The sequence below is a fragment of the Mastigoproctus giganteus genome, chromosome 5, assembly GCF_048544385.1.
Source record: "Mastigoproctus giganteus isolate SK-2022 chromosome 5, ASM4854438v1, whole genome shotgun sequence".
Lineage (NCBI taxonomy): Eukaryota > Metazoa > Arthropoda > Arachnida > Uropygi > Thelyphonidae > Mastigoproctus > Mastigoproctus giganteus.
The window spans coordinates 11,252,400-11,276,446 of NC_143579.1; the positions used below are offsets into that span (position 1 = coordinate 11,252,400).

Consider the following 24,047-nt stretch of genomic DNA (forward strand, 5'->3'; position numbering starts at 1 on the left):
TGTGATTTTAATGTTCACAACTCCAGCTGGCTTCCATTTTCTAGTCACACCGACCCAGCTGGTCGAGATGCTGAGGCATTTGCAATTACTAATGACCTAGCACAGATTGTTCATTTACCTACAAGAATACCAGACAATCCTAATCATACAGCCAATACGCTTGATCTTTTTCTCACAAACAACCCTTCTAAGTACACGGTCGAAGTGAGAGGTCCTTTAGGCACTTCAGATCACAACTTGGTGATTGTCTCTTCTCCAATGGAACCTTTATCTCATGGCTGTTCTCGACCTCATGTTGTTTGGCATTACAAGATTGCAAAATGGGATAACCTACGAGACTTATTTTCTTCTTTTCCTTGGTCAGATTACTGTTTCAAAACTTCTGATGTTGTTTGCTCAGATCGTGTCAGTGAAATTATTCTTGCAGGAATGGAATCCTTTATCCCACACTCCACTTTAAAATCTCATCCTTTACCTAAACCTTGGTTTTCCAATAAATGTGCTAAGGCTGTTCAAGAGAAGAATGTTGCATATTGTAATTGGCTTGTTTCTAATTCTTCAGTTTCATTTCCTGCCTACACCAAAGCTCGCAACAATTGTAAGGCAGTTATTAATCAGTCCAAACTAGAGTTTGAAAAGGCTAAGAGTAGAAAACTTGTTTCTTGCCCTAATGGTAGCCGAGCATTCTGGTCTCTTGCCAAAGCTATTGGCCGCAACTTTTGCCCATCTCTGCTCCCACCTCTGTCCAAACCAGATAGTTCTGTTGTCACTTCAACCAAGGATAAAGCTGACCTGCTGGCATCCCATTTTTCTTCCAGCTCAAGTATTAATGATCTTGGTAAAACACCTCCCACCATTCCCAACATGCTCCATTCAATGCCTCCTGTGGTCTTCCGTCAAAAGGATATCAGAAGGATTTTGATGAATCTTGATGCTAAGAAAGCTCCGGGTCCTGTGGTATTTCTCCACTTGTTCTCAAAACCTGTGCTCCTGAACTTACTCCTATTCTTTGCCTTCTTTTTCCACTTTCTTATTCCAAAGGTGTTTTTCCTTCTGCTTGGAAATTTGCTCATATCCAGCCAGTTCCTAAAAAGGGTGATAAATCCCTCCCATCCAATTATCGTCCCATTGCAATTACTTCTACTCTTTCTAAAGTAATGGAGAAATCAATTAACCGCCAACTCGTAAACTACCTAGAAACCTTCCATCTGATCAACGATCGCCAGTATGGATTCCGTCAGTGTCGATCCACTGGTGATATTCTGGCTTATGTTACCCATTTATGGACTAATTCAATGGAAAGGTTTGGTGAAACACAAGTAGTTGCTCTTGACATCTCAAAGGCTTTTGATCGTGTTTGGCATAAAGGTCTTCTTAACAAGCTTCCATCTTATGGTTTGCCAACTGTCTTTAGTATTGGTTATCCAGTTTTCTCTCTTATCGCTCACTGAGAGTGATGGTAGATGGCTCTCTGTCTTCCAACTTCTCCACTAATGCTGATGTCCCCCAAGGTTCAGTTCTTTCACCCACTCTTTTCCTCTAGTATATTAATGACCTTCTTCCATTTACTGGAAATCCTATCCATAGTTTTACCTATGATAGCACATTGCATTCCACTTTCCATTTTGAGAAACCTTGTCCTGCTCAATCAGCTTCAACTTCTCGAAAAACTGCTACCAATTCCTTAAATGCTGATCTTCAGGTAATTCTCCAGTGGGGCAAAGACAACTTAGTTGATTTCAACCCTTCTAAAACTCAGTCTTGTGTTATATCTTGCAAAAAGGATTCTTCTGCTCCTATGCTTATCTTTAGTGACACTCCGATTTCTAGGCAAAATGATATATCTCTTTTGGGGATTACCCTGACTTTTAATCTCTCTCTTGGCACAAGCACATTATAAATATTGCTTCCTCTGCATCTAAAAAACTTTGTTTTCTCTTTCGCTCTCGGCGTTACTTTTCTTCCAAACAGCTGCTCACTCCATACAAATCGCAAATCTGCCCTACCATGGCATATTGTTCCCACATCTGGGGTGGTGCCCCCAAAACCTCTCTCAGGCTTCTTGATTCCATTCAGAAGAGGGCAGTTAGGTTAATTAATGATTTATCTCCAACAGAGTCTCTCCACTCGCTTTCTCATAGACGTACTGTTTCTGCTGCATGCCTCTTCTACAGATACTTCTATGGGCACTGTTCTTCTGAATTGGCTTCTATAATTTCCGCTCTCTCTTTCAAAACAGAAAGAGAGAGCGAGAGAAATTTGTGCCCTAATTTTTGAATTTATGCCCTAAGGGGGCATAAATTCAAATTAAGAAAAGACAGATGTAAAATAGATGTGCAGAAATTTGCCTTTAGCCAGCGGGTGGTTAATTGGTGGAACAAACTTCCATCTGTCGTTGTGGAAGTTGATAGGTTGAATAAATTTAAGGAGGAACTGGACAGGCATTTGGAGGGAATGGTGTGATTTTTTTTTTTTTTTTTTTTTTGTTGACTGATGCTGCATAAGCTCATACATTTGCTTTCTTGCATCACATGCCACTACTACTACTACCACTACTACTACAGTCCGAACATGTGCCGCCACCAGGCAACATCCATTTACTGTCCAACTTCAAACCCACAGAACCAACTTTTCATCTTCCTCATTTTTTCATTCAACTGCCATTTTCTGGAACAACCTTCCTTCATACATATTTCCGGAAAATTACAATGTACAGAATTTCAAGTCCAATGTCAACAAATATCTTATTTCGTCTTCTCAACCTCCAACCCAAGCACGGTACTAAGTACTATAGGTTCTAATACCTCTCGTGTTTGGGGTTCAGATAAAAAAAACCAAAAAAAAACAGGTATTTGATTGCTGGAACAAACTTCCATCTGCTGTTGGGAAGTTGATAGCTTGAATAAATTCAAGGAGGAACTGGACAAACGTTTAGAGGGAATGGATGTGTGAAATGTTTTTTTTTTTTTTTTTGGGTTGATGGTACATAAGCTTGCTTTGTTGCATCACATGCCTCAATTACTACCACTACATCCTATTTATAGATGGTGTTATCTTGCAACATGATGAAAAATGGCAAGTTGACAATATGGGTAATGTGTACTACAGAGTCTGTTAGTTAAATGCCTTGTTCTTTCTTTTCTTTTCTATTTTCTTTTCCTTCTTCCCCCCCCCCCCTCCTTTCCTTTTCATTTCTTCTTTTTATTTTTTGTCATACATAATCTGCACCTGGTTGATGTTAGCGCATGAATAATATAATGACTTGGTGCCATGTATCTTGTTCAAGTTGATAGTGGCATACCACCTCAAAAGCAACTTGTAATTATTTTATCACTTTTCTTTTTTCAGTGTTTTATTTATTGCTTTTATCCTTTCTTTGTATAAATAGTTTTTAATATTGTTTATTGATTTTAGCATATTTATTTTCCAGTTTTTGTATAAGAATTTATTGATTTTTGTGTCTTTAGATTATTTTAATAAATTCTATTGTATTTTATTTTAATTGTTTCATTGGTCATTGCAATATTTATTTTAACATGATTATCCCTAGTGCTCAAGGCCTTTTTTCTAATAGCACGAATTTTTTTAGACTTGATTGCATATGATGGTGATCTTGATGGAGTTACACAGAGTTGCTTTACAAAAGTAGAAGAGAGGGTAATATGGGTTCGAATATATTTTAAATTATTTTTATATTATTTTTTAAATTATTTTTACATTAACTCATTTATTTTAACTGTAAATCTCCTGTTAACATTCCTATGTTTCTACAATTATAACAGTTTAAAGTAGTAACATTCCTTCATTACTAAATCAGTGCCATTTATAATGACCCCCCCCCTCCTGAATAAAAAAACGGTCATTGGACTGTTTTTTTTTTGGGGGGGGGAGGGTTATTGATTGACAAAAGAATGGTATATTAATAGTTTGTAAAATCAGCAAAAGAAGAAAGAAAAGTTTTGAGTGTTTAATGTAATTCTAGTTTTAAAACATAGTATTATCTAATTCAGAATGCACACTACAGTATTAAACAAGAAAATGAAGATTTTTTTGTTTTGCAATTATTGTTTGGTGATTAATTTGTAAATTACATATATAAAGGCCTAACCATAGATAGGAGAATTAGTTTCAGACTAAATCTGTCAAAATCAGATGTTTCAGTGGATAAATTTTAAATGAAAATTATGAAGGTGCATGAGAGCAGTTAATTCACCTTTGCAATTAGGCTGCACATTGAAAAAATGACATACAAGTTCTAATCCTTCACAAGTGTCCTTCGCAGATATTCTTGCTCAACCACAGTAGTGTTGCGCAGGTCTTTTCTCCGTTGTAGTATAAACTTGCTAGGGTTCCAACAATTCTCAGTTATGGTGTGATGTGTCAGTTAGGAATAAATGTTCTTTGCAAGAGTTACACTAATATTTGCATCCGGAGAAACCTGGCTTTCATGTAATCGTCTAGCAGTTAGTTAGGACAAATCCCGTGTTCTGAAAACTAACCCAGATGGACGTTGAGCTAGTCTGCAACATCAAAGATTGCGTTGTGTGATTTTCACCTTTGACTCCTTTCTATTTGATTAGAATCAAAAGCGCCGCCTTAACAGTTCTTTATCAGTAATCCATTCAAAGAAATCATGTGTCATCAGAGAGTAATCAATAGGCAAAAATTAGCAAACAAAACATGGTTTATTAAACATACTAAATTGTTACCAAATACAGTTAGACAAAACAGTGTATAAGGCTTTAGTAAAATAGCCTTGAGCTTTTATACCTTTACATATTTAGGTAACCAACGGATTAATTAATAATGGTATGGGTTTGCAAATTGTTATGTTCTTCATGAACAATCGACAGCCAAAGTGCGTTCATACATCGCGTAGCTGACGAATATTACACCACATTGGTGGAACATGTAAGATTGTAGGCCATGATTAATATTCAGTCTTACTATTTAATTATAATATTCAGTTTTAATGTTAATTAGGATTATTCAGTTTTAATATTTAATTATAATTAATTCTAATTAAATAACGTCCGGTATTCATGTACAAGTTATAGTATCTATTAAATATGAAATGCTAAGTAAAATAACAAAACTCTCATCAAAGTATGAGTGTGCGTGAGGATCGATGTCTTTAAGCACAAAAAAATATAAAAAGGGGGGGATGGAAGTATGTTCGACTTAGCGCAATTAAGTTCCGTTTATAATTAAATAACGAGGGTTAACTTACCCGAATAATTCAGCATCGCCTCAGGAACTGTAGTTACCGGACAGTAGTTCATCTCGATTCCTTCCTATATCTCATTAACGAGTTTTTTGCCTTCTTCTTCTTCCGACTTTTCGTTTCCCCTTCTTAAGAATATTTTCTTCACATTCTAAAAAAGATTATCATTGCGACGGCTCTCTATCTCAACAAAATCCTAACTCAAACTCCGCTAACTGCCCTTACAAGTCACAGCTCTTTCGCCGACCAACTCTCACTGTCCAAGGCTCGGCTCCAACTACTTAGAACACCGACTTCAACTATTCCCACACCCTAACTGTTAACCGAACTGCCTTCCCCCCTATTTCCCTTCTAGTTAGTTTCGTCAAACAGAAAAACATCTGGGGAACTGTATTTTTACAGCGTTCAGACTCAACCGAAAATCCGATTTATGAAAGTCGTTGAAAGAATTACATGTTTGTATGAGGCTCGCCCAAAAGCCAAAACGGACATAAAATCGTCTACTCCGACACAAGAAACTATGAAATAATAAACACTCTGCTGATGCCTGAATCAAACACAATACTAGTAGTGTTCTCCGAAAATCTAACTCCCCTGTTTTTCGTCAACAATACGCTTGCCCGCTCCGAACGAGTAAATAACGTACGGCAGGCGTCGGACGGTGGTTTTGGAATTTCGTGGGTGCGGCTCTGCTCCCATGCGAAAGCGAAAGTAATTCTGCCTTCTCCGGCGAGGTAAATATCGTATGACAGATACAGTGCAGCAAAAAAGTATGAGGCCCTTGTGCTCTCTAAGAATGTACCAATACGGTTAAAAATAAATGCATTTTTAACACCCTTCCGCGCCACCAGTAGATTTTGCGCAAGTGAAAAGAAAATTTCACATGCTCAAAATTTAAAGCATTACACAAACTCAAAGATTGAGCATGGGGCCTTTAGGGGGGGAAAATCAGACATCTTTCCTCTTACATAATCAAATTAACCTAAATTAAACAAAAGGTGTCAAATATAACACTGTGTTCAACACATAGTGTACAATACATAAATATTGTTGTCTGAGGATAATTACTGTTCATGTTTTTACACTTTTGCACATGACAACCTTACCTGGTTGGAGAGACAACAACAACAATCTTTGCAGCAAAAAAAAATTAACACAGTAAAAAGTGGTAAGTGTTCTTGGAGAATTATGACAGTGTCTCTTGGTTTTACACATTTCTGTTTATTGATTGTGCTGTAGGATGTTCTTTTTGTTCACTATTGTTGGTTCTGGACCATCAAAGTTCTGTCGTATTGGAGAAACTATCTTTCATTATCTGAAGAATCGGTAAGAGTTCATCTCCTCTGGAACATGGAGGATGTAGGTGATGTGTGACATCCATCACCATTCGATGCAGTAACATGACATGAAACAAATAGAAGTACAAAAGTATTAATATCTGTCCTTGTTTCTAATATTGTTTACAAAATATGATGTATATCTAACACAAAACAGAATTCACATCTATGACAATTAACAACCAAGACAGTACATTGTATATATAATGTTATTTCAACCTTTGTGTAATTATATATTTAAGCTAAATTGTATGTAGATTAGCCATCCCTTACAATACATAATCAGGGTTTAATACAAAAAAAAATGCTTAAGGAACAAACAATTACAATGGCTACATCCACCAAAATATAAAAGAGATAAAGAGTAACGTATTAGATTAATTGATAAGTAATTGATAAGTAATTGTACCTGAGATTATATAACTATTTATGCAGTATAATAATAATCAGTGCATAAATACTTCTGACAGATGTTGCACTTCTGTCAGTCACTTCTACACCTGTTCAGAAATTGTACAATACTAATGTCTGACATTCAATGGTTATATATGTCTAATATATATATATATAGAGCTAAGATTACATACATGATAATTCAATACTGCAGTAACATAAACTGGTTACAAACTGTGATTATTATGAAAACATATTATGTAATTGTTCAACATGAACATCTGACAGTAATATATCAGTCCTTATTTATCTCAACATTCAATCTGGTCAGTAGCCTTCTCCAACTTCACTAGTCCTTTAAACTCAAGCTACTGAATGGAGGTATTGGTTGAGTGCACTGCACAGTGCTCCACCAAGCGTTTCCAAGGACACAAGAAAGGGTTGTCTCTTGGTAATGGTAATAGTTCCTTATCTGGGCAAGGAGAAGTCCCTTATGTCTACTACTGTTCTAAAGGGAAGGGTCTCCTGTAGGAATTGTGCTTTTCAACCCCTTTGGTGAGAATTGACTAGCACGGCATAGCAATCAGGTCGATCCATGACCCAGAGGGTCCAGAAGTTGAGAGCTCCTTGCTCTTGAACTGAAACCATGTACTGATTGTCACATCCAATTATGAGAATCTCCTTTGCTGAGGGTGCATCTTCTTCACCTCTAAACCACAGGATATCAACAAACAACCTGTTGTTGAAGGGGATGATTAACAATCTGCCAGGGTTTTCTTGGGCCGACTGAGCACCAAGGTCTTCAATGGTTTTGCATGGACACCATCTTGGCCCACATCTTTGTATGCCATAGCTCTCCACAGCCACAGCATTCGTGTGAGGAGGAAGGCTCTCAGTTTGGTCACAAAATTTAACACATTCCTGACTAATAATGTTGATGTAACTGCAAGTGGGAAGAGAGAAAAAAAAACACAAGCAAGGAGAATAATTCCACTTATTCACTCTTTCTCTCCTCACTCACAACCTCAAATGTCACTTTCTCGATTTCCTTACATTCCATTTCAGAAATGAATCACTCAATTTATTTGGAAAACAAAACATGCCATGCATGGAAAAATAGCAAGATTCCCATCCAAAATAAATATTTAGTAACCATTCTCTTATTTTGAAAATCGTCCCCAGTTTTCCTAATTAACACAGTGTTTTATTCATCAGCAGTCTGGAACCTTGAAGGCATGAGCATGAGTACAATACTCAGCAGTCTTGTTTCCGTTTCCTTTTCCATTATAGTTGATATTAACTATGTGTTTGTTCTATATTGACTTATCTACATTCATATGATATCAATCACTCCCTTCATTTCATCCATGATGGAGTCCTCAATAGTAGGTAAACTTTATTTGAAAAAAAAATTTAATTATGGAACTAGAAATCTGATTCGTGTTGTTTCACATCCTTATCTGAGAGTAAAACTGAGAGGTGTTTTGTTTTTTTTTTTTTCCAAAATAGCACAGGGAGATGGATCCCAAGTGTAGATCTTGAAATTCAGATGTTACCTTCTTTTCCTTTAGTCTTTTCTTCAGGAAAAAGACAAAACGAGTAGTACCTGGGTGGAACCAGCCGTTCCCAGGACAATTGCTTCACCTCGTCCCCAAAATGAAAGAACCAAATATGATTTTTTTTTTTTTTCTCTGGATCCAATCACCTGAACTTAAATTTTAGCTATGCAATGAGAGAGAGAGAAAACAAAAGTAACCAGGGGCTTACTGGCCATGCCCTAGACAAAATGCACCCTTCCTCTCTGCATTTAATCCTGTATAATTTTATAAACTTGATATGTTTGTGCAAAAAAAATAATAATGTCTGTTCAATAGAAATATTCCATCACTGGTCATATTTGATCAGAAGCTGTAGTGCTAATCTCCTTTTACTCCCCTTTTCTTTTTTTTTTCGGATAATGATTCTTACTTTACATGGAATTTAGGTTTTTTTTTTTTTTTCTTTCCTGTGTTTCCACCATCATTATTCCATACTCTGTGCTTGTTGCTCCATCCATTTACACAACTGCTGATAAAAACATACTGACAGAATCCAACAAAAATGATCAATATCTTCACCTCTATGGTCACGTTCTTTGATCCTTTGTTTGCCATAACCTCGCTTATCCCCTTTTTTTTTCTCATTAAGGTAACCTTTTCCATATGGTGAAAACTGGGCCTGCTCACCAGTCAACACATGTCCCACTGTGTCTAACCTGATCCACGTTTACATTGGTGGCATCAAACACATTCTGTAGAAAATAACTGGTGGGTTCCTAACAATCTACAATCCAACTCTGCTAGCCAATACGATTCGGCTGCTAGCCTCTGACATATACATAAGGCCTGCCAATTACACTACATATAAATACAGAAAAGAAATGTCACTCTCATGTGCCTCTCCTGTTCCAACAAAGAAAAATTGTCCTGTTCCTTCAAGACAGAGGAAACAATATAGTGAGCCTCCTCCCACACTGCTCTTTCATTCTTCAGGGTTTCTATCTTACAGTTTCTCTCTCTTTTTTTTTTTTTTTTTAATCTCTCCAAGCATCTCTAAGTGCACCTGCCCAATCAAATCCTTCGCCTTCAATTCGTCGGTTTAACCTCGCTGCCAGTGGCGCTCCTAGCATCCACTGAAAGGTCCTATCCACCATACTTGGCTGTTCATCTGGGTCTGCAGTTCTCTGTTCTTCACTATTTTGATCTGGAGGTTCACTCCTCTGATTCTCTGTTCCTATGGTAGGATAATTTTGTTCTGCCTCATCTCTTCTAACTGGAACTGACTCGGGCACTACTTCATTTTGTGGTGGAGAGATACTAGACACCACAGGAGGGGGGTGAGTCACACGGCTACGTAAGTTGTATGTGTGAGACTGGGTGGGTACCTGTGTAATTCTGTCTGAACTTCCAGACGGCTCTGTCCTCCACTGATTCCTCGATGGGAGAGAAGACAATGGGATTGATACAGGCAAACTCACCGTTCTATCTGGTTGTAGTCTCACAGGTCTGGGGTGTATTGGTGGAATCAACGCACATTCTTCTAATATGGGCTCATCAAAGATCCAAGTTTCCTTCGGCACTGTCTCTGTACATGTCTGATCCAGTGATTCACTATCTTCGGGTTCTTCTTCCTCTCCTATTCTAAGTTCGGGAAAAACTTTCCGATCGACAACCTTTGTCAACCGATCCACATGCACTATCTGCCTGTCCTTTGGGTTATACAGATTTTGTATCTCATAATTGACCAAAGAAGTTTGCCTAATTACCCGGTATGGACCTGAGCTTAATCGGGCCAGTTTCTTCGTAGTACCTGTCTTTATCTTAGGTGTGAACAGGTAAACTAAACTTCCAACACGAATATTTTTATCTACTGCCACAGCAGTTCTGTGTTCTTCTTGTTTCTGTAAAGCCTCTTCCAAATGTTGAGACACAATCTCATAAGTCCTTTGGAGACGTGCACACATTTGTTCTGAGTAGTTTTCTAACGAGGCATAGCTCCGTCTGGTTTTTCCATGCCATAGGTCAGATGGTAACACTAAATCTCTACCATAGATTAAGAAATTGGGCGATTCCTGAGTAGCACTATGGGTTGCTGCATGGTACACAGCAATCGCCAGTGGTGTCATTTCGTCCCAGTCTGTTTGAGCCTCATTTATGACATGTGACAAAATATTTGCTAAGGTGCGATTCAGACGTTCTACTTTGGCATTTGTTTGCGGATGATATCGAGACGTATGAATTTGATGAATATTCAACCTCTCACACACTTGTCGTACCAAAGAGGACATGAAATTTGTGCCTTGGTCTGTAAGAATGTACTTAGGAATTCCATGCCTAGCAATCACATTATTAATAAAAGCTGTAGCAACTTCATCCGCTTTTTGAGTCTGCAGTGGGACCACTTCGGCATAACGAGTAAAGTTGTCAACTGCCAACAGCAAATACTTGTTTCCTTTCAGTGTCATTGGGAGAGGTCCCAAAATGTCTAATGACACCCTCACCCAAGGGGCGTTTTCGACTGGGACTCTCATCAGAGCCGCTTTAGCTTTAGGATTATAACCTTTTCGTTCCATGCAAGATGGGCAAGATTCAAGATAATTCCGGATATCTGCGTACATGCCTGACCAGAAAAAGTCCCTTTTAACTTTTTCCAGTGTCTTCTGTAACCCTAAATGGCCTCCAGAAAGTAAATCGTCATGGCATGATTTTAAAATTTCCCCCTTTAGACCTTCTGGAACGACTAACTGTTCATTTGGGTCTTCTCGGGTGTTTCCAGAGCCAGACAGAGTATAGTGGTACAATAATCCATCATTACTCATATAAAAGGAATCTGGCACTCTTGTTGATGCCTGGAGTGTTCCTTCTAGCGCTTCGATTAATTTCCGCAAGATCGGATCTTCTCTCTGTAGAGTTTTGATCAAAGTTCTGGTTTGATTTTGAGGAAAAATCACTGGTTCCTGATTTGCCTCTGTTGATATTGGAGCGACTACCTTCATATTTCTTTGTTTCCTGTGCTTTTTCTGTGACTCATCTTCCTCTAACACAGGTCTAGAAAGGAAATCTGCATTTGAATGAACTCGACCAGGGCGGTAGACAATTTGAAAATCGTATTCTTGCAACAACATGCTCCAGCGGGCTAATCTAGGCGATGGGTTCTTTAAATTAAGCAAAAAGCTCAATGGTTGGTGATCAGTTATTAATGTAAAATGATTCGACACTAGAAAAGGTTTAAATTGCATGACTGCAAAGATTATAGCCAAGGCTTCTTTCTCAGTAGTACTGTAGTTCAATTCTGACTTTTTTAACAGTCTAGACGCATAAGCTACTGGCTGTCTAGAATTCTCATCTATCTGTACTTCTAAGCATGCTGCGACACAATATGAAGATGCATCAGCAGATACCACGAAAGGTCGGGAAAAGTCAGGGTAGACCAACAAAGGCGGGGTGGTCAGAACAGTCTTTAACTGGTCGAAAGCCTGCTGCGTTGAGCTGTTCCAGACAAATGGTGTTTCTTTCTTTGTCAAATTTGTTAGAGGTCTCGCAATCTCCGAAAAATTTGGAATAAATTTCCTGTAAAATCCTGGCATTCCTAGAAAAGATCGCACTTGTTTCGCAGTTCTTGGGGCTCGACACTCTCGAACGGCAGCCACGTTGTCGGGATCGGGGCGAATACCTTCAGAATTGATTAAATGCCCAAGGTATTTTAATTGTTCTTTTAGGAACTCACATTTCTTAGGTTTTAGCTTAAGGTCGTATTCTCTCAGACGCTGGAAAACCTTTCGCAGCTTCAAGAGATGCTCATTAAGGTTGGGCGATGCAATAATTATGTGTTCAAGGTAAGCGAAAATCGATTCTTCTCCGAGTCCATGAAGCACTAATGATAAGGCTTTCAAGAGCGACGAAAATCCATTCTTTAATCCATGCGGTAATCGAGAAAACTCATATAAGGATTCTCCAGTAGTGAAGGCGGTTTTGTGACGATCACCTGGGTGCACCTCAATTTGGTGGAATCCACTTCTTAAATCAAGAGAAGTAAAATAACGCGCTTGTGCGAGATGATGGAGTACTTCACTGACATTAGGGAGAGAATAATTATCCGAAAGAATTTTAGCATTTAATTTTCGAAAGTCCACACACATCTTATAACTCGAATCAGGCTTTTTGACTAGAACTATTGGCGCTGCATATGGGGAATGGCTTGGTTGTATGATGTTTGATTCCAATAGTTCATTTACCTGCCTTCGAACTTCATCTTTTAACAAAAATGGAACTCTATAAGCTGTCTGCTTCACCGGTACATTATCAGTCAATCTAATCCTATGTTTTAGCACCTTCGAATTTCCTAGCTGAGCTAGTGATTTAGCGAAAATATCTCTATACTCATATAACAAATCAGACAGTTTATGCCTTTGATCATCTGTCAAGTGATCGAGGTCAAAGTCTTGCAAAGTCACAGGAGCTGTAGTTTTCTCATTAGCTTCCTCACCTGTAAAAACAACTGTATTATCCCTAACACCCTCAAGACTAGCAATATTCATCCCTTTGGGAAGGTGGAGGGTTTCATTTGTCAGATTGGCAACAAGAACGGACACTCTGCCATCTGGACCTAATCTGTCTATTGAGCATTTGACTGCTAGGTCATCACGGCTTAAGTTAGAGTTAGGTTCTGTCAACACTAACTGTTCGGCAGAAGCAGCAAGATGGTTACAAACAGCCGTTACTACTGTTTCTGATGAGGCGGGGATCAAATGTTTGGAAGTTAATTTGGCTACCGATGGTTTTAAATTCAAATACTGGTCTCTTACGCCTTGCTCCTCGCTACCCTCTTCCCTTAAGCAAATGTTCAAAGGGGCAGAGTGTATAATTCCCTTACCCAAGTCTAATGTAAACGAAAATCGCCTTAAAATATTTAATCCTAAGATTACATCGTACTGGTCCTTAAAATTTCCTGAAGCTACCAAAATCTTATCCCGAAAAGTCGCCTGATCTAACTTAAAATTTACTGTAATTTCTGTATGTATTGGAACCACATAACCTGAGACTCCAGTTACAGTTAAATCTGGACGTCTGGGATTCAATGATCTATCATGCTTAATTTTATTAAATAAATCTGTGCATAAAAGCGATACACTTGCTCCCGTGTCCACCAAAAACTTGGCTGGGATGCCTTGAACGTACCCATTAACTAGCGGCAGTTTGGCATCATTATTTAATATATACACCCCATGTTGTATATTTCTCTGATAGGCATAAGATTTATCGAATCTATGGAAATTCTGGCGAGGGGAAGCGGTTTTATTGCGTTGGAAGTTCCTTCCATTTCGCACCATGTTCCTTCTTTGTCATAAATACCTCTCCCCATTTTGCCTATAGTCTACATGATTTGGTGATCTTCCCAAAATAGATCTGTGCTGAGTTTGATCAAAGGTACATTCATCTCTGGGTGTTCCCCTTCTTTCCCTTGTAAATGAGCTCATATTATCCCTATTTCGATTGTTATTATAAGTTTTATCTGTTAATGTATCTCTATTTCTATTAAAATTACTACTCTTTCCATTAACATAGGCTGTCCCATTTTTTGGCACTGCAGTGTATTCGCGCGTCGAGCGCCAATCATGCCGAGAAGGAGAAAAATTCGGCACCGGCCGGCGATTGCTTGAACGGCCGCAGCCAGCAAAACGATTCTGTCCCTGCTCCCTAGCATCTATGTGATTCGGTAACCCATGCTTCCGGTCATAATTCGGTTCTCCATAGCGTCGGTACTCGTGATTGTTGACCCCATTCGTAGCGTCTCCTAGCAACGCCCTTCCTGACTGTGAGTGCCTTACGGGGAACGCTACGTGATCGCAGAAAGGGGGGGGATGCATAAGTTTCCGTATTAAAACTTTGGCTTGGATGATACCTGTTATTATCTGTGCCTTGTGTTTTTAAATTATTGTGTGTAATATTATTTACAGCTAGTGTATGTAGCAATTGCTGTAGGTCTTTTATCTGGTCCTGTAATGGCTTAATGATTTCATTAAGATAGTTTTCTTGTTGGTCCCATATTTCTCCATCACTGTTATTCTGACTATACATGGCATTAATTGACCTGTGTTTTGTTTCTGTAATAAGCTCGTTGGTTTCCTCTCGTTTCGCCACTGTAATTGCTTGTGTGAAGGTGAGAGGATTTTGTGAAAGAACCAGCCTCTTGATCTTATTTGAAACGCCCCTGAGAAATTGAGCCAGCATTGCCTGATCTAATATTGATAATGCCTCTGGCGACTCACTTTTCGTGTTAAACGCTAAACGGGCCAAATTTTTAACCCTCGTAGCAAAATTTGCTACGGTCTCATTAGGCAATTGTCAGCATGTGAAAAATTATGTAGACATGTCACACTAGGTTCCGTTTTTTCGAACTGAGCCAAAAATGCATTTTTAAACACGCTATAATCTTTTTCTTTACGTAAGTCTACAGAATTTGCGAGGAATTCCGCAGCAAGAGAGCGAACTTTGGACTTACAGACAGCTATTAATTCGCGATTTCCCCAAAGTGCTAATTGTCCTACACTTTCTAGCATTTCAAAAAAATATTGAACAGACGGACCTTCATCTACTTTGCCAGAGAAAACTGGCACTAAACCCAAATAACCAGCAATATTTGCCAAATAAGGTCTGCCCATTTCGGGAGGGGGTTGTGTCTCCTGGGTTCCAAAAGGTGGAACAGAATTTTCTATACCTGAGGTTTGTGGGCTCTGTCCCTCCATTTTGACTTAATTAGTGTCTGTGTAAAATTAATGTCCCCCAAAATGGTGTAAAACCTACCTTTCCGTTGAGCTGAAACAGAAATATATCATTAATAATCAGCAATTCTAAAGCAAAAGGTATTAAAACATGTAGCAACTCGTTTTATTAATTTTTGATAAATTTTCGAGTTTAAAACATTACAAGTTGCTGCCTGTTGTTCAATATGAGTGTTCCTGGAGACGTCTGTATTATTTGTACTGCTGTAAAAAAAAAATGCCTATGACTAGTCTCTGTACACACAAAAATCAGTGCTGTCCCAATCCTTTCTATTAGAAGTACGTTCCTCAGTCTACAACCATCAGAATCATTTACGGGCATTCATATAAATCGGGTTTTTCATCCCGCAATAACACACTTGAATCCTGGACACAATTGGCACCAGTGTTGCGCAGGTCTTTTCTCCGTTGTAGTATAAACTTGCTAGGGTTCCAACAATTCTCAGTTATGGTGTGATGTGTCAGTTAGGAATAAATGTTCTTTGCAAGAGTTACACTAATATTTGCATCCGGAGAAACCTGGCTTTCATGTAATCGTCTAGCAGTTAGGACAAATCCCGTGTTCTGAAAACTAACCCAGATGGACGTTGAGCTAGTCTGCAACATCAAAGATTGCGTTGTGTGATTTTCACCTTTGACTCCTTTCTATTTGATTAGAATCAAAAGCGCCGCCTTAACAGTTCTTTATCAGTAATCCATTCAAAGAAATCATGTGTCATCAGAGAGTAATCAATAGGCAAAAATTAGCAAACAAAACATGGTTTATTAAACATACTAAATTGTTACCAAATACAGTTAGACAAAACAGTGTATAAGGCTTTAGTAAAATAGCCTTGAGCTTTTATACCTTTACATATTTAGGTAACCAACGGATTAATTAATAATGGTATGGGTTTGCAAATTGTTATGTTCTTCATGAACAATCGACAGCCAAAGTGCGTTCATACATCGCGTAGCTGACGAATATTGCACCACATTGGTGGAACATGTAAGATTGTAGGCCATGATTAATATTCAGTCTTACTATTTAATTATAATATTCAGTTTTAATGTTAATTAGGATTATTCAGTTTTAATATTTAATTATAATTAATTCTAATTAAATAACGTCCGGTATTCATGTACAAGTTATAGTATCTATTAAATATGAAATGCTAAGTAAAATAACAAAACTCTCATCAAAGTATGAGTGTGCGTGAGGATCGATGTCTTTAAGCACAAAAAAATATAAAAAGGGGGGGATGGAAGTATGTTCGACTTAGCGCAATTAAGTTCCGTTTATAATTAAATAACGAGGGTTAACTTACCCGAATAATTCAGCATCGCCTCAGGAACTGTAGTTACCGGACAGTAGTTCATCTCGATTCCTTCCTATATCTCATTAACGAGTTTTTTGCCTTCTTCTTCTTCCGACTTTTCGTTTCCCCTTCTTAAGAATATTTTCTTCACATTCTAAAAAAGATTATCATTGCGACGGCTCTCTATCTTAACAAAATCCTAACTCAAACTCCGCTAACTGCCCTTACAAGTCACAGCTCTTTCGCCGACCAACTCTCACTGTCCAAGGCTCGGCTCCAACTACTTAGAACACCGACTTCAACTATTCCCACACCCTAACTGTTAACCGAACTGCCTTCCCCCCTATTTCCCTTCTAGTTAGTTTCGTCAAACGGAAAACATCTGGGGAACTGTATTTTTACAGCGTTCAGACTCAACCGAAAATCCGATTTATGAAAGTCGTTGAAAGAATTACATGTTTGTATGAGGCTCGCCCAAAAGCCAAAACGGACATAAAATCGTCTACTCCGACACAAGAAACTATGAAATAATAAACACTCTGCTGATGCCTGAATCAAACACAATACTAGTAGTGTTCTCCGAAAATCTAACTCCCCTGTTTTTCGTCAACAATACGCTTGCCCGCTCCGAACGAGTAAATAACGTACGGCAGGCGTCGGACGGTGGTTTTGGAATTTCGTGGGTGCGGCTCTGCTCCCATGCGAAAGCGAAAGTAATTCTGCCTTCTCCGGCGAGGTAAATATCGTATGACAGATACAGTGCAGCAAAAAAGTATGAGGCCCTTGTGCTCTCTAAGAATGTACCAATACGGTTAAAAATAAATGCATTTTTAACAGTAGGCTCTTCACTGCTACAAATTTCAGGTTTTGTTATGTCTGCAATGAGTTCCTCTTCATTCTTAAAACATGTTTACTTCTAATTTTTGGCATTGATACATATCCTCAAAAAGTTATTGTCTTATTGGACTATTTACTTGTAGAGGTAGAAGCATGCAAAACTTCATTTGTTTCATCATTCAAGACAAAAAAATTCAGCAAGTCTGAAGCAGTTGGCCATTGCTTTTTCATCAATGTCATCCCATGCTGAAACACATAAATATAATATGTTGCCTGCACCATGTTGATTTTGCATTGTGTTTTGTTTTCAAGACAGCACAATTTTGTTCAATAGCATTCTTTGATAGTGTTTTTTATGACACTGGATTATACATTGATTAATTGGCTGAAGAACTGATGTTATATCATATGACAGGTATTCAACAATGATTGCACTAGTCCATTCACTTGGAAATGATGTGTGCAGTTATCCACAAACAGCAAAATTTTTCTGTTCTCTCTGCTCATCTTGTGATCTAAATGGCTTTGTAGATTTTTGATGACATCCAAACCTTTTTGTTTGCTTTATAGTCAGGAATGTCTTCTAATCTCTAAAATATTGATGCTTGTGGGCTTTCTCTTCTCTAATAATAATGTCCAGGCTTTTATCAGCACATTAAAGATGTCATTCTGATCATATATCAACATTTTTGCAAGTGATTCTCCTTCCATTCCTTCATAGCTTCAATGTTGATGGTTGAACTTTCACCACAAAAATTTTTTTTTAAAAGACGCTTATGATGAGTCTTAAATTTCTGAAACCATCTATTGGAAGACTTGGAATCTTCATTGTTCATACAATGTGCAAATGGTTCAGCCTTAGTTTTTAAAAGATTGCTCTCTATGGGAACTTTTTTTTTTTTTTTGCACCATTGTGATTAGCTACCCTGAGAGTACCTTTTCAAAATCTAAATACTGTAGACTTTCAAAATAATGGCACCTTTGGGTATTCAAGGTGCCATTATTTTGAAATTTTCTGGGGGGAAAGACAGCAAGGTTCCCCCCAGAAACGGGTTTTTCATCCAGCAAAACAGCAAATCGACCAGAGAACACACACACACACAATTTACAGACACAATACACATGGGTACATGAATTAACTTTCTGGGTGGCCCTAATGTAATAGTTTGAATTATATCATGTCACTAAGCTTTAATGTTCTTCTTTTCTTCTCTGTATGAGGTGTATTAACTTTAGGAGCCATAGTGAAATTATAGTTACATAGCGCATTATAGTTTTTAATTTAAAATAAAAGTGGTATAATCCATGATATCAGTACAGAATTCACTTCAAAATGGCAAACAAACAATACAGTAATCATGTGACTTGTCATTTTCTTTTTTTGGCACTGCAAGACATATGTGCTGTTTGTAAACATCTGATCTCAATGTGCCGTTAGCTTGAATGTTCCATTGAGGTGCCGTTATTTTGACAGTCTACTATACTTCCCTTTCATGTTCTGATCCTCCCAGTGTAGTTTCTTTCTGTTAGCTTTTAATCTTTTTTAGTCTTTCAGAATAGCAAACAGTGTACTTTTAGGAATGACACACCTTTTAGCAATATTAGTCTTAGAAAGTATGTGCATTATGTCTTTGTCAACAGTTCATAAAAATCTTAATTTTGTCTGCGGTTGGCAAAGCTATCAATAAAATTTGGCCTACATACTATATAATGAAATGAGCTTCTAGTTAAAGTTAATTTCATTATGCAAATGGTGTAAGAAGTTGTTAATGAGCATGGGAAATCACCAACGAGAGATTTCTCACAGTCAGCTTCAAACTGATCATTGATGAAATAATTAGCACTTCAATCTGTGTATAATCTGCATTTAATTTCTTAAAAAATTACAGATTATTCTCACACATTTCATGGCACTTCATGTACCACTTACTCATTGAATTCTTTTAATACTATCCTTATAACACCATCAGCTTCATATGCTTATGCTTGGTATGCTCTGTGGCACAATTTTAACTTTTAGACACATTTTAATTGATTGTCCAGATTTTAGCAGTATCCGTTTTACCGCTTTTAATCATCTGACTGAGCCGTATACACTCAGTCAGATTTTATCTGACAATGACCATGTGTCTGCTGTTTTTAGCTTTTTAAAATCAATAAACATTTTTGCTCTTATATAAAATTTACATTTTTCTTTTATACATATATTATACATTTTGACATAGTGACCTAACTAATTAGGTCACTGAAAGTTTAAAATTTTTTTTATATATGACCTGGTCTTGGCGCATTATAGCCTTAGTAGCTAATGCGCCAATAAAAACAGAACCAACCAACAAAAACTATGCTTGGTATGCTGAGTTATTTGTAAACCACATGCTTACTGATTGTATTCATCCCATATATGTTCCTTATAAAAAGACCTCTCTGGCTTGACCTCCTAAATTCTAAATTCATTAATTTTATTAAATTCATTCTAAATTCACTAATTTCTTAATCCTTTGTTTTATCATTATTACCTAGCATGCATTTTGCATCGAAAACAGAGACTTTATATTTTTGTCTTTTCATGCACTTTTGGTGGTCAACTCTTGATAATTACACCAGGGTTGTGCATTATGCAACAATATCCTTGTCTTTTTTTATTTGTATATTTTTATATGTATATTATATACTGTAATTTCTTTTGTTCCTTTACTCTTTTTCTACAAAGGGGGATCGAAGGGTGACACGAGTAACTACAGACCAGTTAGTTTAACTTCTGTTCTGTGTAAAATAATAGTCACTGGTTAAAGATGCATTGCAGGATCATCTAGACAAGACTGCAGCAATAATTCAGACACAGCATGGGTTTGTTAAGGGAAAGTCTTGTCTGACAAATTTGATAGGATATTATGATGTGGTTACAAAGGAAGTGGATGCAAAAAATAATTTTGATATCATATATTTGGATTTCAGGAAAGCTTTTGACACTGTTGCGCAATAATGTATAAATTGGAGCAGAATGGTATTAAGGGTAAGTTGCTACAATGGATAAAAGGATGGTTAAGTGGGAGAAGACAGAGGGTGGTAATCAATGGGTGCTGCTCTTCGTGGACTAATGTTATTAGTGGAGTCCCACACGGTTCGGTGTTGGGTCCACTGTTGTTTTGTATATTTATCAATGATATTGATGAAAGTATATCAGGCTTAATGTCGAAGTTTGCAGATGATACAAAGGTTGGCAGGGTTGTTAATGACAGTAATGGCAGTGTGCTACTGCAACAGGATCTAGATAATTTGGGCACATGGGCTAAGAAGTGGCAACTGAAGTTTAACCTTGGTAAATGCAAAGTACTGCATATGGGTAGAAGTAACCCCAGAGAAACGTACCAACTGTGTGGTACTACACTTAAGGTGGTAGAAAATGAAAAAGACCTGGGAGTAATTGTGCAGGCAGATATGAAGTTTTCTGAGCAATGCAGACAGGCTGCCAGGGCAGGTCATGGGGTTTTGTCAACGATATATAGGAATTTTGCTAGCAGGGAAAAGGAGGTGATTATCCCTCTGTATAAGGCAATGGTCAGGCCATGCCTTGAGTAATGTGTACAGGTCTGGAAGCCTCATTTTAGGAAGGATGTAGATTTACTTGAGCGTGTACAGAGAAGGGCAACCAGATTGTTGAGGGGAATGAAGAGATCCTCTTATCAAGAGAGGCTTAAGTTCTGCAAATTGCAGTGGCTGGAGACTAGGCACTTGCGCTGTGATCTGATTGAGGTGTATAAGGCCTTGAATGGGTTGAGCACGCTGAATTCTGATGGGATCCTTCCACTTGTTCAGATTACGAACCTAAGGGGGCATAAATTCAAATTAAGAAAGGACAGATGTAGAATAGATGTGCAGAAATTTTCCTTTAGCCAGCGGGTGGTTAATTTCTGGAACAAACTTCCATCTGTCATTGTGGAAGTTGATAGGTTGAATAAATTTAAGGAGGAACTGGACAGACATTTGGAGGGAATGGTGTGTTTTTTTTTTTTTTTTTTTTTTTTGGCTGATGCTGCATAAGCTCATACACTTGCTTTCTTGCATCACATGCCACTACTACTACTATATCTCTTTACACTTTTACTTATATCTCTTAACTTATATTCATTATGGTTGTTGAATTCTTTGTGACTATATAGTGGCCCTAGTCTATGAAACTCTTTTATCATTGTCACTTTCTCCCCCTTTTTATATGCCATACTTTTTATATGTAAACTAATATATATATATATATTATTCAAACACCTCTTGTATTGGAATAGGCTGAAAAAATGTATATTGGATATTACATTTATAAATGCTGTATACTGCATTAGAGTAATAATAATTCCAGGAAAATATTCCATTTGGATAGCTCAAAACTCAAGATAATCAAGAATGAAAAAGACCTGTGATGGTGGTGGGGGGGGGATCTGTATAGACTGACAAAGTTCTCTGAGCTTTGCAGACTGCCACAACAGCTTGTGGTTTCTGTCAATGATAAACAGGAACTTTTCCAGCAGGAACAACGCTTTGTCCTTTTATACAATGATTACTGCATATTGATTTGGAAAACCTTTTTTTTAGGAAGGCCATACATCCTGTTGGAAGGAGTGCAGAGAACAACAAGATTTAGTTGTTGGTTTAAGGGGATTTTCTTATGAAGAAAGGCATTCTGTAACTTCAGTGTCTGGACACTAGGCATCTGCATGAAGACCTAGAGAAATGAAAGGTATGGGATGAAGTCTTTAAGTCTTTAAAATGGCTGAGTAAACTTAATATAACATTGTTACTCTTTCTCAGGTAATGTTCATAAGGGAATATAAATTTAAATTAAAAAAGGATGGTTGCAGAATAGATATGTGGAAATTTGCATCCAGTTATAGAGTAATTGATTGTTAGAATAAACTTCAACCTAGTGTTAAAGGAGAATTGGTGAAATTATTAGATGATATGGGCAAATGATGACAGATGGACTAAGAAAATAACAGAATGGTACCCAAGAGGAGCTAGAAGAAAACCTGGAAGACAATGACGGAGATGGATAGATGAAATTCATGAGTTTGTGGGTAATAAATGGATAGCCATTGCACACAAACAGAAGGAACTGGAAAGTTGCTGGAGAGGCCTTCATCCTGCAGTGGATTGAAAATGGCTGATGATGATGATGATGATGGGCAAATAAAGGAGATATAATTTATGCTGTATAAGCCAAAAAGAAATACATGTTCTTAAATGGTTATAAGCTGTATCATTTTGCCAGTACTAATTGTATGCATGCGTGTGTGTGTGTGTGTGTGTGTACGCACACATTTTAATAGTTTTCATTTCATTTTCATTACTCATTTTAGGTTGTTTCTGATTTATATTAAAATTTGTGTGTGCGCATGTTTTTTTTTTTTTAGGATGAAGTGGCATATTTCTCTTTTCCCTTCGATATTCATTTATCTTATAAAATGGAACAATCTTCTACTTCCGGCCAAAGTAAGAATGTAGTTTAATTTTTTAATTCATTTGTGTTTTAAATTTATATAAACAGACAATTTATATTAATAGTGTATTGCAATGTTTTGTTTAAAAAAAAACAAGATAAATTATTAATTTTATTTTAGTTTTATTAAAAATTTTCTTTATTTTTTCTCATTAACTTCAAATTCCAAATGGGTCCCTCTTGTTATTTTAATCTATAGACTGGGTATGTGTACAGCTTATGACTAATAGGACAGCATCCACTTGGAGTTTTTGTTTGTTCTGTCACCCTTATATGACTGCTGTGGAATCAATATTCATTAAAACTAAAAGTATTTGTTCAAAAAATTAAAAATTATACCCTAGTTAAATATAATTTTTTAATTATGTGCAAAAATATAAAGTTATAGATGATCTCACAATAGTGATAAAATGCTCTAAAAAGAGTTATTGCAGAGTCTTGCTGCATGTAAGTCCTGTATTATTCTCAACAGTTAAGGTGATATTATGTTACTAATTTACAGAATGGGGGAAAAAATTATAGTTTTTCTGTAATGGCCACTCTTATATCATGTGAATATTAAAATAGTTTACTACTAACTAAATTCCTATACATTAAGGCAATGTTTTTTGGTAGCCGAGTGGTCAGGAGTGGGAGTGCAGTGGCACACGCTCTTTCTTGGAAGGAAGCACCGCAGGATGGAAGCACACGCCTTCCATCCTGCAGTAGGTTGATAATGGCTGCAATTTATTTTATTTTATTTTTTTTTTGGAACCTTGCCGGAACCCTTCCTCAGACCATACATAAGCTGTTGCCAGCCTTCTGCTTGCCAAATGTCTCATTTCCGACTGTGCATTTTGGAACCTTAATGTATGGGAATTTAGTTAGCAGCTAAATAAACTCTCATGATATTCACATGATATAACAGTTATCATTATAGAAAAACTAGAAAAATAATATTATTTAGCCATTGATGAAGGCTTTTAAAAGATAAAAGCTCTAACTTTTATCTTTTAAAAGCTTTTTTAGAGCTTTTAAAAGATAAAAGCTCTAAAAAAAAAGCTACAATCTTTGAAGAAAAGCTGCAATCTTTACAATCATCTTTTATTGTTATATGTGTAATACTGTTCTTTTTATTACACATATAACAATAAAAGATGATTTT

The 24,047-nt window shown here is 37.2% G+C and overlaps 1 protein-coding gene across 3 annotated transcripts in view; it reads left to right on the forward strand.

The window, feature by feature from the left end:
* LOC150085169 (tectonic-like complex member MKS1) overlaps positions 1-24,047 on the forward strand; it is a 502,024-nt gene that overhangs the window by 408,247 nt on the left and 69,730 nt on the right. For all 3 annotated transcript variants that reach the window (XR_016546919.1, XM_090373059.1, XM_090373060.1), the window contains 2 exons: positions 3,590-3,657; positions 22,818-22,896. Coding sequence is in view for 2 of the 3 variants with exons in the window: in XM_090373059.1 (XP_090229185.1) it covers positions 3,590-3,657; positions 22,818-22,896 (147 nt within the window). In the remaining variant the exon portion in view is untranslated. The remainder of the gene's footprint in view (positions 1-3,589; positions 3,658-22,817; positions 22,897-24,047) is intronic.